Source organism: Crocuta crocuta, unplaced genomic scaffold (assembly GCF_008692635.1).
Source record: "Crocuta crocuta isolate KB4526 unplaced genomic scaffold, BGI_CrCroc_1.0 scaffold190, whole genome shotgun sequence".
Classification (NCBI taxonomy): domain Eukaryota; kingdom Metazoa; phylum Chordata; class Mammalia; order Carnivora; family Hyaenidae; genus Crocuta; species Crocuta crocuta.
The window spans coordinates 8,759,332-8,773,526 of NW_027527955.1; the positions used below are offsets into that span (position 1 = coordinate 8,759,332).

Genomic DNA, 14,195 nt, shown 5'->3' on the forward strand with positions numbered 1-14,195 from the left:
AAAAATTTAAAAAAAAAAAAAAAAAAAGGCCACGCTTTGTTTTTAGTTTCACCCTTGGAGAAAAGTTACGATTTCTCCTCCCACTTGTTAGCCGTGGGCAGGGATTTACCCCTGGAGACTAATGTGAAACACTGTTTAGACTCCCAGGAACCAGAAGGTTGCAGAGCACATGTGGGAGAGGTAGGTCGCGGTAGGTTCCCAAAATGAGCATAGTCCTTCCCTCTTCCTTGTATCCATGCCCTTTTCAATATGACTTTGCAGCTTCTCCATCATTAAATGGCTTTTTTTCCTTTCCCCTTAAATCTCAACCGGCCTCTGTAATTTGCTGAGGCAGGTAAGACGGAATAGAAGTGGCGCTGTGCTGAATCTGAGTGTTCAGGGAACTGCTCCCCTTTTTTTTTTTTTGGAGCCCCGTCTGTCTCTCAGCTGCCTCCAGTTGGCCTGCTGGAAAAGAAAGGGACCATGTGGAAAAGAGAGACAAGCCACCCAGGAGAGGCCGCAGTAGGCCAGCCGGCCTCCAGCGGGAGTGGGCTCAACCGAGACCAGAAGAGCCAGCCAGCGAAGCCTGGTCCAAGCTGCCTAACAGCAGAATAGTGACCTAACTAAATGCTTACAGTTTTAAACCACTAAGTGGTTTATTCTGGAAAAGCTAACTAATGTAGACATGTATAACAAAATTCCCAAAGTGGGAGTTGGAAGGAAGCCAGCCTTACATAGTGTTAATGCCAGGTTAGGAAGCCAGCATTTTTAATTTTTTTGTAAACTTTTTTTTTTTTTTGATTTTAAGAAAATCTGTCTCAGCATTGCTCTTGATTGCACCAAGGTTGAGGTTTTGTAGGAAAAAAAACCTAGACATCAATGATAAGCATATGAAAAGATGCTCAACATCACTCATCATCAGGGAAATTCAAATAAGTTCAGGGATATCACTTCACATCTATTAGGATGGCTGCTAGCAAAACAAACAGAAAATAAGTGTTGATGAGGATGTGGAAGAATTAGAACCCTTATGTACTGTTGGTGAGCCTGTAAAATAGTGCAGCCGTAATAGAAAGCATATGGAGGTTCCTAAAAAAATTTAAACTAGATCTTCCATATAATGCAGCAACTCCACTTCTGGGTATCTGTCCAAAAGAAACAAAGAGATATTTTTGCACATCCATGTCCATATTTTTGCACATCATAGCAGTATTCACGATAGTCAAGATGTGGGAGCAAACTGAATGTCCATCAAGGATGAATGGGTAAGGATAATGGGGTGTATTCATATCACAGAATATTATTCATCCATGAAAAAGAAAGAAATCGTGTCATATGCTACAACATGGGTGAAACTTGAGGACATTATGATAAGTGAAATAAGCCAGACACAAAAAGATAAACACTGAATGAGCCCACTTGTAGGAGGTATTTAGAGAAATCAAACTCTTAGAAACAAAGGGAATGGTGCTTTCCAGGGGAGGGAGAATGGAGACTTATTTAGAATATCAGTCATGCAAAATGAAAAAGTTCTAGAAATTTCTTATACGGTAGTGTGCATATAGTTAACAGTACTGTACGCTTACAATTTGTTAAGAGGGTAAATTTATGTTATGTACTTCTTATAATTTAAAAAACATTAATGAGTTTTAAGATATTCAGAATATCTTAATTGTCTCATAAATCATTTTATTATGGTATCTCTGAATCAGGATCCAAAAATTGTGGTTGATAATATAAAAAAATAATTCAGAGGAGTAATATTCTGAATGTGAGGAATTTTAATTATGTGTTATTCAATTTGTTTAACTGATTTTTTCCTTTTTATGGATATACAGGGCTGATTAAAAATGTATGCTTAGAAAGGACTAAAAGTTCTGTAATAGTTTATATTTATAAAATATAAATTCCAAGGGCTAAGAAAACATTTTGTCATTTCATCAGGAACATTTTCTTTGCTTTTGGTGTGTAAAATAATAATATGTCTTATAATCAGTGGAATCTTAGAGTTGTTGAGGGATGCTTTCTATAAAGAAAGGAAATACTATCTTCAGTCTGGTCTTTTTCCCAAGAGAAAAAGAACACATTTTAAATAACCACAATAAATCCACGTCCTCACCCCCACTCCCAAAAATGTGGATGAGTGCTTTGGGTTTCCACTGCAGATGTTAATGATTAAGCCTCACTCCATGTTGTATACTCAGTTTACAGAAACAGTGAAGAATAGCATGGTCCAATAAGGTTGGCAAATCTCAAGTTTTTACAACAGATTTTCTTAAATTTTCTATACAATCAAAGCATCTATCCCCAAAGTGGGAGTATTTTGCCTTTTCATTTCTCTCTCTTTTCTTAAGTTTATTTATTTATTTTGAGAGAGGAGGGGGGAGGGGCAGAGAGAGAGGCGGGGGGAGAGAGAGAATCCCAAGCAGGCTCTGAGCTATCAGGGCAGAGCTGGACACGGGGCTGGACCCCACAACTGTGGGATCACAACCTGAGCCAAAATCAGGAGCTGGACGCTCATCTGACTGAGTCACCCAGGCGCCCCTTGTCTCTTCGTCTCTGATCCTGATTCCTCTCACTTCTTTTTCTTGTGTTGCCTTCCACCTTCATGTAACGTGTGGTGATTGAGATGTCAGTTGTCATACCTGTCATAGTCTCCGATTTAATGGAAATGGTTAAAAGGTTTTACCTTTATGGTTGATATTCAGTGCAGAATTTGGGTATACCCCTCATCAGGTATATAGGCTGGGATGCTTTAATCCCTCTTATTTCTTTAGCAGTGGGAACATTGAAACAATGGCTTCCTAGAGAAGATGAGGGAAATGTGGAAATGGCCCCTGGCATTGAAGCAGATGAGGAACAACCAAGATCGGATGATGATGATACGTAAGTGGGTCCTATCCAGGTGCCCGAGTGAAGTGCTGGTAGAAAGTGAAAATGCTGTTGTTGAGACTTGAACAATAGCCTCAGAGACCTAGCTAAGGAGACCAAGTTTTATTACACATGTGGGTTTGTTTCCAGGCTCTCTGTTCTTTTCTAGTGGCATCATTTCCTGTCTCTGCAGGAGTGATATTCTGTCTTAAATTACTGTGCATTTACCATATCTCTCAGTATGTGGTAGTAGGGCTAGTTCAATACCTTTTTCTAATCTCTGTTTCTTTTTCTTCAAAGCTATTTTAGCTATTGTTGCTCTGTACTTAACACATACATCTTTGCATTTTTCTTGTAAAGTGTCATGAGAAGCTTGTTGGGATTTTGATGAGAATGACATTACATTTGTTGATTAATTTATAGGATTTGACATCTTTATGATCATAAATCTGAACATCCATGAATATAGTATAGCTCTGTGTCTCTTTATGTCTTTCCGTAAAATATCCTTCAACATTTTTGTGGTTTTATTCACGATATATAGGTACCACCTATGGTTTTTGTTGTTGCTGCTGTCATTATTAAGGGGGTCATTTTTCTTTTACCGTGTTTCAGCTTGGCTACCGCTAGTGTATAGAACACTATTGATGCTGTATTTTGTAACCTTACAGAACTCTCTTATTAGTTCTAAACCTTGGAGTCTTTTGAATTTTAAAAATTTTATAATGTGCTTTTTAAATAGGTAATATATTCACATGACTTCAAATTCAGAGGTTAAACTTTGCCATAGTATTCCTGTTATCTCTTTCCCTCAACCACACAATTCCTCTTCCCAGAGTCGACTCATTAAATATGCTTTTTGTGTACACTTCTCCGGAGGAATTCCATTAAACTGTAAGCCAATATTTATATCTTGTGTATGTGTGTATCCTTTTTCTTTTTATAGAAAGTTTCATAGTGTACATGCTTTCCTGCAATTTCCTTTTATCACTTAACACTGTAGCTTGAATAGGTATCATAATGTACAAACAGTAATGTACATACTATTTGTACATTTGTAATTGGATATTGTCAAATTGCCCTTCACAGAGGTCAACACCTATGAACGCTTCCACTGACAGAGTACGAAAGTGCCTGTGACCTTGCACATTTTTTTGTTCAGTGTGTTGCCAAACCTACGGACCATTGCACAACTCATAGGTTAAAAAATGACATTTCAGGTCATGTTTAATTAACATTGCTTTTCTGAGTAAGGCTGTCTTTTCCAAATGTTTAAGAACCATCTTTTTTTCCTCACTGGGGACAATTATTCATAGCCTTAGGCATTTAAAAAATTAGGCTATTAACATTGTATTGATTTGGGGAAACTTTTGTATTTTAAGGAGATTAATGTTTTATCTATGACTCTAGAATATTTTCTCTTGTTTTTTGTTTGCCTTTTGATTTTATTTATAGTGGCTCATGCCATGTAGAAATTTCTTATTTTTATCTAATTAGGTTTATCAATTATTTCATAAGAAATGATACCAGGATTTTTAAAGTAATTTTATGATCTAATTTTCTATTTAGTTAAATATTTTAATCCTCTTGAATTGCATTCATATTACACTGCAAAGTGTGGCTCCAACTTGACTTTTTTCCAAATAACTCCTTACTCCAACGCCATTTATTGAAAATCTTTATTTTTGCTACCAATCTGAAATGCCACTTCTATGATATGCTACATTTTTGTATGTGCTTCCATCCAAATCTTATTCTTGCTAGTCTAATTATTATATTATAAACACATTGTTTATAATATGAATTATTATTTTGGAAAGCTAGTTCTCTTAAATACTTTTCTGTTTTCAGTATTTTTCTATCTAATTTTGCTTGTTTATTTTTCCATATGAACATTAGAATCAACCTGTCTAGCAAGTAAAGGAGGGCAGGAAGGAAGGGAGGAGAGAATTTTCTCAGCTTGCTTCCTGCCAGTAGAATCTTGGAGTCCAGCCACCTCGTTTCAATTAGGATTGTCTGTGTCCCTTTTGGTTCAACCTGGCTATGTTTCTGCATATATATTTTTTTCAAAAATCTTGTAGGTTTCTGCAAATCTTACTGGGATTCACTTCATTAGACAAAAACCAGATCCACAAATCTTTTTTACATAAGTACTTCTCTGTCTTGAGCTTTTGCTTAGATTCTGAGGGACAACACCCTTAAGCTTCTTGGAAACCCTACCGTTTGAGAATGATTTTGAGATTCATCCACATTGACATATGTATCAATTAGCCATTCCTTTTTATTGCTAGGTACTATTCCATCATGTAGAAATACCACAATTTGGTAATACATTGACCTAACAATCAATTTTTGATTGTTTCTAGTTTGGGGCATTATAAATAAAAGGGCTATGAATATTTTTGTACACATCTTTGTGTGGACATGACTGAGTTGTATGGTAGGTGAGTATTTAACTTTTTTAAAAAACTGCCAAACTATTTTCCAAAGTGGTTGTTAGCTTTGGAACAAAGCCATTTTATATCCCCCTGTTGAACAGTGTATGACATTTTTAGTTGCTCTACATCTTTACCAAACGTTGGTATGATCAATTTTTAAAAATTTAACCAATCTTGGGGCTCCTGGGTGGCTCAGTCAGTTAAGCATCCGACTCTTGTTTTCGGTCAGGTCATGATCTTGTGGTTTTATGGTTTCCGGCCCTTCATTGGCAGTGTGGAGCCTGCTTGGGATTTTCTCTCTCCCTATCTCTACCCCTCCCTCCCTCACACTGTCTCTGTCTTTCTCAAATAAATAAATAAATAAACTAATAAAAAATAAAATAAAAATTTAACCAATCTAATGGGTATGTGTGGTGTCTTTGTAGTCTCTGAGTTACAGGCATTATTCACACAGCCTTGCTACCAGTTCTTTGAGAGAGATATATTTTGCCAATATATATTGGCCAATATTTTGCCAATATTTCTGTCTGGGTTTCTTATTATGGTATGAATCAGGTTTGAAAATTTTTGTTTTTAATTTTTTAATATTTATTTATTTATTTTTGAGAAACAGACAGAGCATAAAAGGGGAAGGGGCAGAAAGAGAGGGAGACAAATCTGAGTCATCAGCATAGAGTGAGATGCAGGGCCCGAACTCAGGAGCTGCGAGATCATGACCTGAGCCGAAGCCAGATGCTTAACTGACTGAGCCACCCAGGTGCCCCTGAAGTTTCTGACTAGTGCATTTTTAAATCACTTTCTAAAATCAGAATTTCCAATTTATTTGCATTTTGGACAGAGAACATCATCTGAGTTTTAGTAATTTGGAAAAGTTTATTGGGATTTCCTCTGCTATTCAGNATATGTTCTATATAATTATCAAACTTAAAACATTTTTTAAAAAACTACTCTATGGTCTTTATTTCCCCTTTATCACTTCTGAATAGAAGTACATTAAAATCTTAAGCTGTGTGGTGGCTTTGATCATTTCTCCTCATATTTCTATCTCCTTTCAATGTACTTTAAATATGTAGAAGCCGTGTTCTAATTTATGATTGTTATATCAGTTTGATAGACTATCTCCCCTTTTTTACATTATGTAATTTTTGTCCCTGTTAAAGCTGTTTGCCTTAAATTCTATTTTGTGAGATACTGACATTGCTATTCCAACTTTTAAGTTATTTAATTTTTGAGTATTTTTTCTGACATGTATTTTTTTATTCTTTTATTTTCATCATTTCCGTATGGTTTCGTAATATAAAATGTTTCTTATAAAATGCATGTAGCTGGTTGATAATGCTTCTTGTCATGTAATAACCTCTGTTTCTTAATTAGTTTAATATAATAAAACTCATTAGAATTATTAACATATTTGGGGTCCACTCTTATGTTTTAAGCTTGATTTTGTGTTTTCTGTTTGTTATCATTTGGCATTTCCTTCCCCTCCCCTTATGTCACAATCACAAACTTTTCTATATTACTCCTATTTTCTCTATACTAGTTTTGAAGATACAGATTATATTTCTATTCTTTTAGTAGCTAGCTTTTATGTACTTCCTACAGATTTGTCTAACAAATTCAGAAGTTGTTCAGTGATCTTTTTTTTCTTCCCAAACATGATGAACACATTTAACCACTAAAACCTTTCCCCTCTAATATTGTTATCAAGAGTTATAATTTTACTTAAAAAACATGTTTTAATTGTAGAAAACTTCATAGTAAAAGTACAGAGAACAGCATAATGAACCCTCATGTTTTCACCATCTTTACTGCCTGCCCCCCAACCCCTACACTTTTTTTTTTTTCTAAGGTTTGGGACATTCCAAGTCTGAGACATCAAATCACGTATTCCAATTTTATCTTTTTTTGATGAAATATACGTATTTTATTCTCAAACCTAACTCAATTTGCCATTATAGTTTATCAATCTTTGAACTTCCCATGGTTTTTTCTAGTCTGTGCTTTTCTTCCAATTTCAATTTTCTTCTTGATGATGTATATTCTCTAATAATTCTTTAAGATAGGTCAGTGGGTGGTAAATTTTGGATATGTTTGCATATCCAAAATTGTTTTATTGCTTTATTTATAATTTAGCTGGGTATACAACTTTAGGCTGACAATGATTTTTCTCCTGATCTTTATTACTATTGATGAGAAGTGTGCTGATTGTTTTTCCTTTATAGATATGCTAACTTTCTCCCCAGCATGTTCAGAATTTTCTTTTTATCTTTGTGTTCTTATGTTTCACTGTTTTATGTCTGGGTCTGGAATTCTCTTTTCTCCTGCTTGGCTCACTTCTTGTGAGGACCTATGACTGTCTTTAGCTCTGGAACATTTTTACTTATTACTTTTCCAAATGTTTTTCTTATTCCCTCCATTTTGGTCCTCCAAACAGAGATGTTCTGGAGCTTCTCAGTCTGTCTCCAGTAACATCTAATTGTACTTTCATATTTTTTATTCATTTCTTTGTTCCATGCTGGGTGAATTCTTGAATACTATTTTCAAACCTACCTGGGTATTATCTATTAAGGTTTTTTTAGTTTACTTATTTATTTTGAGAGAGAGGGTGAGAGGGAGAGCATGAGCAGGGGAGGGGCAGGGAGAGAGGGAGAGAGAGAATCCAAAGCAGGCTCCAGACTATTGGCACAGAGCCCGATGCATGAACCATGAGATCATGACCTGAGCTGAAACCAAGAGTTGGACGCTTAACCAACTAAGCCATCCAGGTGTCCCATCATCTATTAAGTTCTTAACTTAAATGTTTATATATCTCCTGTCTAAGATTTATAATTGTTTGTATATTTATATATTATTGTTTCATTATTGCATAATTATTGCCCCTAATTTAAAAACATTTTAAAATGGATGCTATACTTCATCTTTTTCAGCATACTTACTTTCAGAGCATTATAAAAATCCTCCATAAAAGTAATAAATCTGGACTTAATGCCTGCCCCAACTTTAAATAAAATTTCTTGCCTATGTTTCTTACCATTAGATTTATTAATGTGTTTTGGAATTTTAGTTTACAGACTCATTTTGTTTTAAAAGTTTCATGTTTTGTTTTTAAAATTTTCTTTCTTCCCTTTCTTTGTGCTCCTCCTGTGTATCTAGCATGTTTTACTCTCTTCAATGGGTTCCCCTCCATTCTTGTTCACTGGAGCCCTTGAAGAGCTACACTTCATTGCAAGGGTGGTCTAGAAAAAAAAAATCTCAGTAACACGGCTTGTCAGCCTTGGCCAAATCTCTGGGAGAAGAGTTCTTCCCGAGAAATTTATAAGCATGGATTTGCCTTCACTTGGGTTTAGCGTTTGAATTTATAATACTTGGATGGTCTGGAAATACGTATATTGAGAAATCAACTTTAAAATTAACAGTAAGGGATCATAATACTCTGGGATCTCTACAAGAAATAAATATAACCTGGAGGGATATAACCTCAATCCAGGCTACATCAAACTTTCTCACTCAGGCGCTGCTGAAGATGAGTTCACAACTAAAAATAGAATCCACAGCAAATAGCTGAATTAGACCATAAAGACCTTCAGATAATATAATTATCCTATGAATATTAATATTTACATAATTAATATTGTATATTTAGAATTAAAGTAAGGAATGAAAACATAAGAAAAAAGCAGATCTCTCAGAAAGGAGCAGGAGGATTTGATAATCCATCAAATAGAACTTCTAGAAGTAAAATAATATAGAAATTAAAATTCAAGGACAGTTTAAAAACAAAATAGGCATAATTAATGAAAGAATTAAGAACTGCAAGATAGACCTGAGGTAAAAAATGATAGAACATGTGAAAGAGGAGTTAAGAGTCATGAAGGTCCAACATATATCTAAAGCAAGTTCCAGAAGAAGACAACTGGAGAAAAGCAATATTCAAAGCAGTTATAGCTGCGAACTTTGCACAGTCATTGAAAGCCATAATTGTGATAGCTGGGAAGTAAAACAATAACCAAGCAGGAACAATGAAAATAAACTCACACCTGGGCACATCATACTTCAAAATGTAGAAGGTGAAGACAAAGGGATGATCTCAGGTAAGCACATATCTCAGTAGTGATAGCTTAACAAATGGAACCTAGAATTCCTGGTCCACATCAAATTTATGATCTCCGATTTTAGTGATATCTGGCAATCCTGTGCCTGGTTTGCTTCCTTACAAACCCTCTGCCCTGCATGCTGCCCCCACATCCGCCTCACTCTTGTCATGTGACCATGCCTCCTGCTTCACAGAGATAGCATGTGGTTTGTAAGCGGAATGATCTTGATTGTCTAGTTCCATAACTTCTCTCTGTCCACAGGCGCCCTCGTCGCCCGCCCTCTCTCTATCTTCCTTCTCGGACAAAAAATTGTCTCCCTTCCTGCTGAAAGCACAGCCTGGCACGGGTACTCTGGATCCCAGCCTTTCTCAGAGACCTTGTTGCTATCTATTATCCGTCTTTCTCCTTTATTTTATTTTACTTTACTTTATTGTATTTTATTTTATTTTAGAGAGAGACAATCTTACATAAACTCTTCAAGGAGTTTAAGTTCCTTGTCGTCACTTGCTTACCTACTACTGCTTTCTTGATCCACTGTGTAATCACTCCTGCCACACAGCACGCTCAAAATGTTCTTGCAAAGGTCATCTATCACCTGGAAATTGACAGGTCCAACTGTCATTTCTGTCTTCATCTTATTTGGCTGCTCCCTCTCTGGAGACTCTCTGCTTCCTTGGCTTCCATGAGGAACACTCTTGGCTCTTACCAGATCTTCCTCAGCCTCTTTACTTGCCATGTAGGCATTTGGGATTGTTGACATGGTTTTCTTGGTCTCCTGCCTTCTTCCCTTCTAAGACTATCGGTGTTGAGGTCTTAGATATAATTTCAATTCCGAGTCCTACTAATTAGGATCTGTGAGACCTTGGGCAAGTTTTATTAGCCTCGCTGAGCCCAGCTTCTTTATGAATTGATGGTGACTGTGTCTACCTCCAAGTGTTGTTAGTGTTAGATGAGATAAAGTTGTGTGTTAGGGGCTTGCGGGCAGTCACTGGTGTATAATAAGGGCTCACTATATGGCAGCTGTTTTTTATTCTTTTATTCTTTTTTCTCCTCTTTTCCTCACCTTTTCAACATAAGAGTAGATGGGTATTAATAAATATAATTAAAGTTGTCAAACATGAGTCCAACTAAATAGAATACTGATTTTCCAAACATTGTTTTTTTATCATCCTTAGGAAAACCAGACTGTTATAATAAATAATGCATTACCTGGGGGGAAATGCGTCTATTAAATTGCTCAAGTAGGGGTGGGAAATGAGAAGGGAAACAACTTTTCATATGTATTTTTCATTATTTCGATATCATAAAGTTGACTTTTAACTTATTTCAGAAATTTTGAAGAATCTGAAGATGAGTTGAGAAATGAAGTAATAGAATCCCTAGAAAAACTTGCTACTTCTAAAGACGAAGAAAACAGCAAAGAGACTCCTGGCTTCTCTAAGGGTGCTGAAAAGTTGGGAGGAGAGGAGATAGGCATACAGAAATATGCAGACTTAAATGAAGGTTTGGAGAATATTTCTACTCAATCTAATGACAAAGTGTCCATTGCCGATGAAAACCAAGAAACATCAACAACCCATCAAAATATACAAGTGTGATTATTGTACTTTTTCTTAAGTAATAAGTTAGTATCTATTAGCTGTAGTATCTGTCCGGGCACAAGTCACTAATATTCATTGTGTAAGAGTTTTCCAGTCATCCCAGGGGTTTATTAATTTTTCTCCCAATTTAGACAATAAGACTGACTAATTTGAGTGTAGAAATTAATATTTTTACTTTAAAATCAAGAGATCTTTCGGACAATAGATGTGATAGGCAGAGTAATGAGTCTCTCTTCCCGCCAGCCCAGCTGCACACCCAGTCATGCGAATATATTGTTACATGGCAAAGGGGACTTGCAGTTGTAGCCGGAATTAAGGCTTCTACTCAGCTGACCTTCAAATAGGGGAGGTTTTTTTTTATTACCCAGGTGGGCCCAATGTAATCACAGGGGTGTTTAAGAGTGGAAGAGGGAGGCAGAAGAGAGACCCAGAGAGGCGTCAGGGTGAGCGGGGATGAGCCTGGTGCCGCTGGCTTTGAAGACAGAGGAATGAGCCATACGCCAAGGAACAGAGGCAGCTTCTGGAAGCTGGAAAAGGCCAGACAATGGACTTTTCCCAGAAGCCCGCAGACGGAACACAGTCCTGCTGGTATCTTGATTTTGGCTTCGTGAAATCCACTTTAGACTTCTGACCTACAGCACTGTAAGATATTAAATTTGTGTTGTTTTGACTAAATTTGATAATTTGTTAAGACAATGGTAGAAAACTAATACAATGTACAAACTGATGCATTTAGAATAATGAATCTGCCATTATAGAAAACTGTGATCTGGAGATTTCTGAAGTTATGCTGAATACACTTTTTTGAAGCTGATGCTGACACTTAAGGGAGTACGGTAACGGAGCAAAGAAAGGATCAAGGCCCATTATGTTAATTATGCGCCAAACATTCATTTTATTATGTTTTATTGAATTAATTTCTAACAGCTTCAAATGTATAGATTATAAACTTCTTGAAGGCAAAGACCAGAGACCTGGTCCTTATATCTTATGCTGATCTTTTTATATATGGCGCTTAGCAGAGTGCCAAGTTATTACAATCCCAGTGTTGAACATGTGCCTGGAGTTTAATAGATACTTGTTGATTTATTGTGTTGCTTCTACAAAGGACAGAGTGGTTACATTTCCAAGTGGTAGAATTCTGCCTGAAATACATGCTCTGTAGCAAAAATAAAACTAAAATTACACATTAATATATTGCTAAACCAATAAAACAAGGATGAGGAGGGGTTGGCCAGATTATTTCTAAGGTCTGCTTAAGTGTTTATGTTTGATATAATTTTATTAAATGTGGGGAAAGTATCAAGATTCCCCTAACTGTGGGATGCATCCTATATTTTCCTAGTGATGACTGACACACTGTTCTTTCAACTTGGTGTGGGTTTCAAGCCACTCTTTAAGGGAGATTGCTCCGTATCGTCACATCATGAGCTGAGAATATTCAAAATTTTCTCACCACTGTGTTAATTTCAACCTTGATAACACATAATCCTGAGAGATTAGAGCATCATTAATTCTATGACTTTCTTAGTGGTCAGTGTATACTTGTTTTACTTTCAGAACATTATGTGGCTAAGGCATAATAATTCTGTTAGCATGCTTCATTTAATCCTCATTCTAGATAACATTTGAATGCATGGAGAATGAAACTTGGTTCCTGAAAATCCCAAAGATCCAAAGACCAGTCAGTTATATGCAGAGAAAAAGAAAAAAAGAATGAATGTTCAGTGTTTAAGAATAAGCCTCTCAAGTTTGCTCCAATGACAAGATGTTTGGCTAAAGTCACCTTTAGCTAATAGCCACCAACCCTTATCCATTCTAAGATTTTAAGTTCTTTGTCGTAAAGTAGGAAAGGTTCGTTGTGATAAGTATACATAGCTTCAAGGTTTTTCAACCTGTGTCAGCCCCTAATTCACCTTACCCACCTTACATACACTATTACCTAAATCATGTTCTTGAGGTACAATTGATTACTTTATTCTGGGTTTAGGCTTAGCTGCATTTGTTAAGTTGAAACTATGTATCACACCTGCATGTGTTTTTAGAATAAATTTTAAAACTAAAATTAAAAACTATGCATCTTGGTAATTATGTATCCTAACTATCAAACTGATCATTCTTTAAATGTGTACGACTCGGGGCGCCTGGGTGGCTTAGTCGGTTAAGCGTCCGACTTTCACTTAGGTCATGATCTTGCAGTTCGTGGGTTTGAGCCCTGCGTCGGGCTCTGTGCTGACTGCCAGCTCAGAGCCTGGAGCCTGTTTCAGTCTGTGACTCCCTCTCTCTCTCTGACCCTCCCCTGCTCATGCTGTCTCTCTCTCTCTCTCTCCTAGAAATAAATAAAAATATTAAAAAAAAATAAATAAATGTGTACAACTCTTAACTTCCCTTTATTGTAACATGTACAGTGCAAGTGAGCATGTAGCACTCAAATATCACAACTGATGCTTCTTTGAAGTCAAAGGTAGCCTTAGATTTAGGGTGGGGACAGAGGAAAAAGAATTAGCTGAGGAACAGTGGGAGAGGTAGGGAAAATTACGGGGTCATAATTTGATCCTAGTAATTGGCAGAACTGCTTGTTGTGGTTAATTTTTTTCTTGTACCCATTGACAGATTTAGCACAGACACCCTATTCATATTACAGTCCTGGTACATTCACATAGTTAAACACAAATATTCTGAAGACATTGATAATTACACTGACTCCTTTCTCAGAATTTTGTCTATGACTTTAAAAAAGAAACAAACCGAAAATTATGAAAATGCATGAAGTTCTGCAGTGTTTTGTAGGTCTGAAATATTCATTAAAAGAAAAGTCTTTTAAACCTGACAAACTATTTTTCTTGGGTACTAGAGGCAAGACCATTTTGCTTTACCTTTAAATTCTTTTTTGTTTTCTTTTTAATCCTTGCCATGTGGAGCTTGAAAGTACTAGTAGTAGATAACAAATAATTCTAAATTGAGAGACTGCATGAGAGAACAAATGAACCATATGGGGAAAAGTATCCAAGATAATGAAAACCACTTCCTATCATACTTAGATACAAACAGATTTTGTATCTGTTAAATCAAAGTCCTATTTAGATACAAGTAGATGATTATACAAAGAACATGTATTTTATTATGCACAACTGAAATAAGAATGTGAATCCCCATGGCTGTTGGTTCAAAATTTACTGTGTTTGGACCACTCAAAAACAATGTTTTATAGG

The 14,195-nt window shown here is 36.1% G+C and overlaps 1 protein-coding gene across 1 annotated transcript in view; it reads left to right on the forward strand.

Annotated features, from left to right (window-relative positions):
* Positions 1–10,980, forward strand: part of NEK5 (NIMA related kinase 5) — a 68,251-nt gene extending 57,271 nt beyond the window's left edge. Inside the window, exons 21-22 of the mRNA XM_077752664.1 lie at positions 2,757–2,865; positions 10,713–10,980. Coding sequence (XP_077608790.1) covers positions 2,757–2,865; positions 10,713–10,980 — 377 coding nt within the window. The remainder of the gene's footprint in view (positions 1–2,756; positions 2,866–10,712) is intronic.
* The last annotated feature ends 3,215 nt before the right edge of the window (positions 10,981–14,195 follow it).